The 3,115-nt window shown below is 27.3% G+C and overlaps 1 protein-coding gene across 1 annotated transcript in view; it reads right to left on the bottom strand.

The window, feature by feature from the left end:
- LOC122253829 (uncharacterized) overlaps positions 1–2,065 on the bottom strand; it is a gene marked incomplete at its 5' end in the record, with an annotated part of 53,941 nt that extends 51,876 nt beyond the window's left edge. Inside the window, 1 exon segment of the mRNA XM_086556763.1 lies at positions 1,991–2,065. Coding sequence (XP_086412889.1) covers positions 1,991–2,065 — 75 coding nt within the window.
- Positions 2,066–3,115: the final 1,050 nt, after the last annotated feature.

Genomic DNA, 3,115 nt, shown 5'->3' on the forward strand with positions numbered 1-3,115 from the left:
TACATATATTTATTAATAGTTGTACATACATATAATTATGATAAATATTCATAATTTATATAATTACATATATATTCATAATATATATAATTACATATTCATATACAAATATATACATGTATACACATGTATATATTTTTTACATATACACATGTTTAAACATATAGTTTATATATACATATATCTATATTTATAAAAATATATATATATAATATATATATAACATATATTCATACATCTACATCAACATATTTCTAAATGTACAAATATATGTACCCATGTATATGCATATATACAAACATTTATAAAATGTAAATATATAAATATATACATATATTAAAACATAAATATAAATATATATATTATATGTATATATAATATTCATATACATATACATTTACATAAACATAAATATAGAAATATATATATATATAAATATCTATATAAATATATATATATAAACATATATATACAAATATATATAAACATATATATATAGGTCTACATATATATGTATGTATATGTATAAATATATCTATATGTATGTATACATGTATATATATGTATATGTATGTATATGTATGTATATGTATATGTATATGTATATGTATATGTATATGTATATGTATATATGTATATATAGGTATATGTATATATATGTATGTATATAAAAAATATATATATATAAATATATGCATGTATGTGTGTATATATGCATATATGCATATGTATATGTGTATATGTATATGTAGATTTGTTTATATATGTGCATATGTATACATATGTAAATATATGTACATATACATATATATATATATATATATATATATATATATATATATATATATAGATAAATGTATATACATATATATATATTATATATATATATATATATATAATACAGACAAACACTAGTATGGCAAAACTTACTGAATTGAATGTAAAAGGCATTCAGAAGCTACTATGGTGTTTGGTAATGGCCCAACCATGAGCAAATGCAACAAAAACAAAGACCACAAGATTCCCAAGAAAGGATGACGGGGGAGGGTGGGAGAAAGAGAGGGAGATAGAAAGACATAGGAAGTCAGAGAAAAAAGTCAGAAGGTAAAAGTGAGAAATATTACAATAATAATTAAAGAAGGAAAGAATGGGAGAGTGGAAACTACTGCAAAGTTCAAAAATACATCCCTTTAATCCACAAGTGGCATTTACAGAAGCCATGAGTGCCATCCCCTTCCTTTCATTTTTTTTTTTTCATTTTTTTTTTTTTTTTTTTTTTTTTTTTTTAAGGAATAACACATGAGGCAAGAGGAAGAACAGTGACAATGACCACCAATACACTACTACCTAAACTATGCAAGACAAAAATAAATAAAGAAAAGAACTGATTGGGCCATTTTTAATCCTCTTTTAAACTACATCAATAAACAATATAGGATACAAGTCGAACGTCCAACATTCCGTTTGACCTTCGACTCTTATCAAAAAAATAATCAAGCACTCAAAATAATAGTAAAAGGGACAAGAGTAATCTAAATCATTTGACAATCATGTTAATTTTGATGGCTCTATAATAATAATATTCAAGATTTTTTTTAAACAAGGTAGTTCCATGAATACAATGCCCTTTTACTTATTCTTATCTAAAAGAAACATTGAATAAGTGAAAACCTTTTTTCTCTGATATTCAAATACAGGACAAATGTCACAGAATTGGAATTGAATGTCTTTATTGCCAGATGGGTGTTGAACGGGTTTTCAGTTATTCATCTGGTACTTCACAGTCTGGGGTGATAACATATGTTGTCTCTTTAACTTAAAAAACAATTTTAAAAATGAGAAATCATTTTAAAATACTTTTTCCTCTGTTCTATGAACCATTATGTTCAGAATATAAAGTGAAAAAGGTTTCAATTTTTTCCAACAAAACTGATGACAGACTGTGATGCACCAAAGTGAAGGGGGTACTGTGAGGCTCTTCAGTACATACCTTGGCTGGCATCTTGACTAGCAGCACCTTGTGACATGGAAGGGCCCGGCAGTGCCGAGATCCCAGGAGGAAGGCCTGAGGAAGAGAGAAAAATAACTTTAATTTGTGCAAGCTTTTTCTTTATATCATTATACACATACACTCACACTCATATAAATTAAAAATATATAAATAGTTAATATATATAGAATATATATTAGATATATATATACATTATAAGTAATAGATATATATATTTACGTATATTATATATACAAAATATACATATACATCCCATATATAATTGTATATGTTGACCCTCATATATGGTAGGGAACCAGCCAGAGAAAGTGGGCAATATATGAGAGAGAGAGAGAGAGGTAGAGAAGAGATAGGAGAGAGAGAGAGAGAGAGTGTGAGGAGTAGGAGAGAGAGAGAGAGAGAGAGAGAGAGAGAGAGAGGGGGGGGGGGAAGAACCTGAAGAAAAAAAATAGGTGAGTGTTGCTGAGAGAAGGTTGGAGAGAAATAACAGATGTACTCTTAACCTGTCTGGGGTAAGCATCTTGAGATACGCATTTCCTATTATTTTTTTGACTTAAGGTACGAATTATAAGTCTAAACAGTATATCAGCATCGATACTAATTGGCATTTGGTATAATAGGGTATCTTAAGAAATAACTTTTAATTTAAACAGGAAAAATGCAGTATGAAATGTCTGACAGAATGTCTGACACGAGACAATATTATAATCCTCGATAATTTTTTTTTTTACATGGAACACAGTGTTAGCATCTGTATATATGAATGAAGTGCAGTAAGAAAATATAAAAATTATAGAGAGGATATTTGGAAACATATAAAGAGGATCAGAAAAAAAGGGAAATTTCCTGGTATCATTTGATACATACTTTCCCCGAATTTGACAAGAATTATGCAGAATAAGTAGTCATTAATTAGGCAATCAGAGAGAAATCTTACCCATTCAAAAGGGAAAGAGAAAAGCTCAATATCAAAACAATATTTGGTGGCAAAGATAAATAAAAAAGAGGTTATGAATAAGGCCAGTAACAAACTTGGATTCCGGTAAACAGACAAGCCAAATTTCATTAAGTAAAAACCATAAATATATATATACAATATGTACA

This window comes from Penaeus japonicus, unplaced genomic scaffold (assembly GCF_977035675.1).
Source record: "Penaeus japonicus unplaced genomic scaffold, GWHDUDI00000001_assembly GWHDUDI00000033, whole genome shotgun sequence".
In the NCBI taxonomy this organism is placed as follows: domain Eukaryota; kingdom Metazoa; phylum Arthropoda; class Malacostraca; order Decapoda; family Penaeidae; genus Penaeus; species Penaeus japonicus.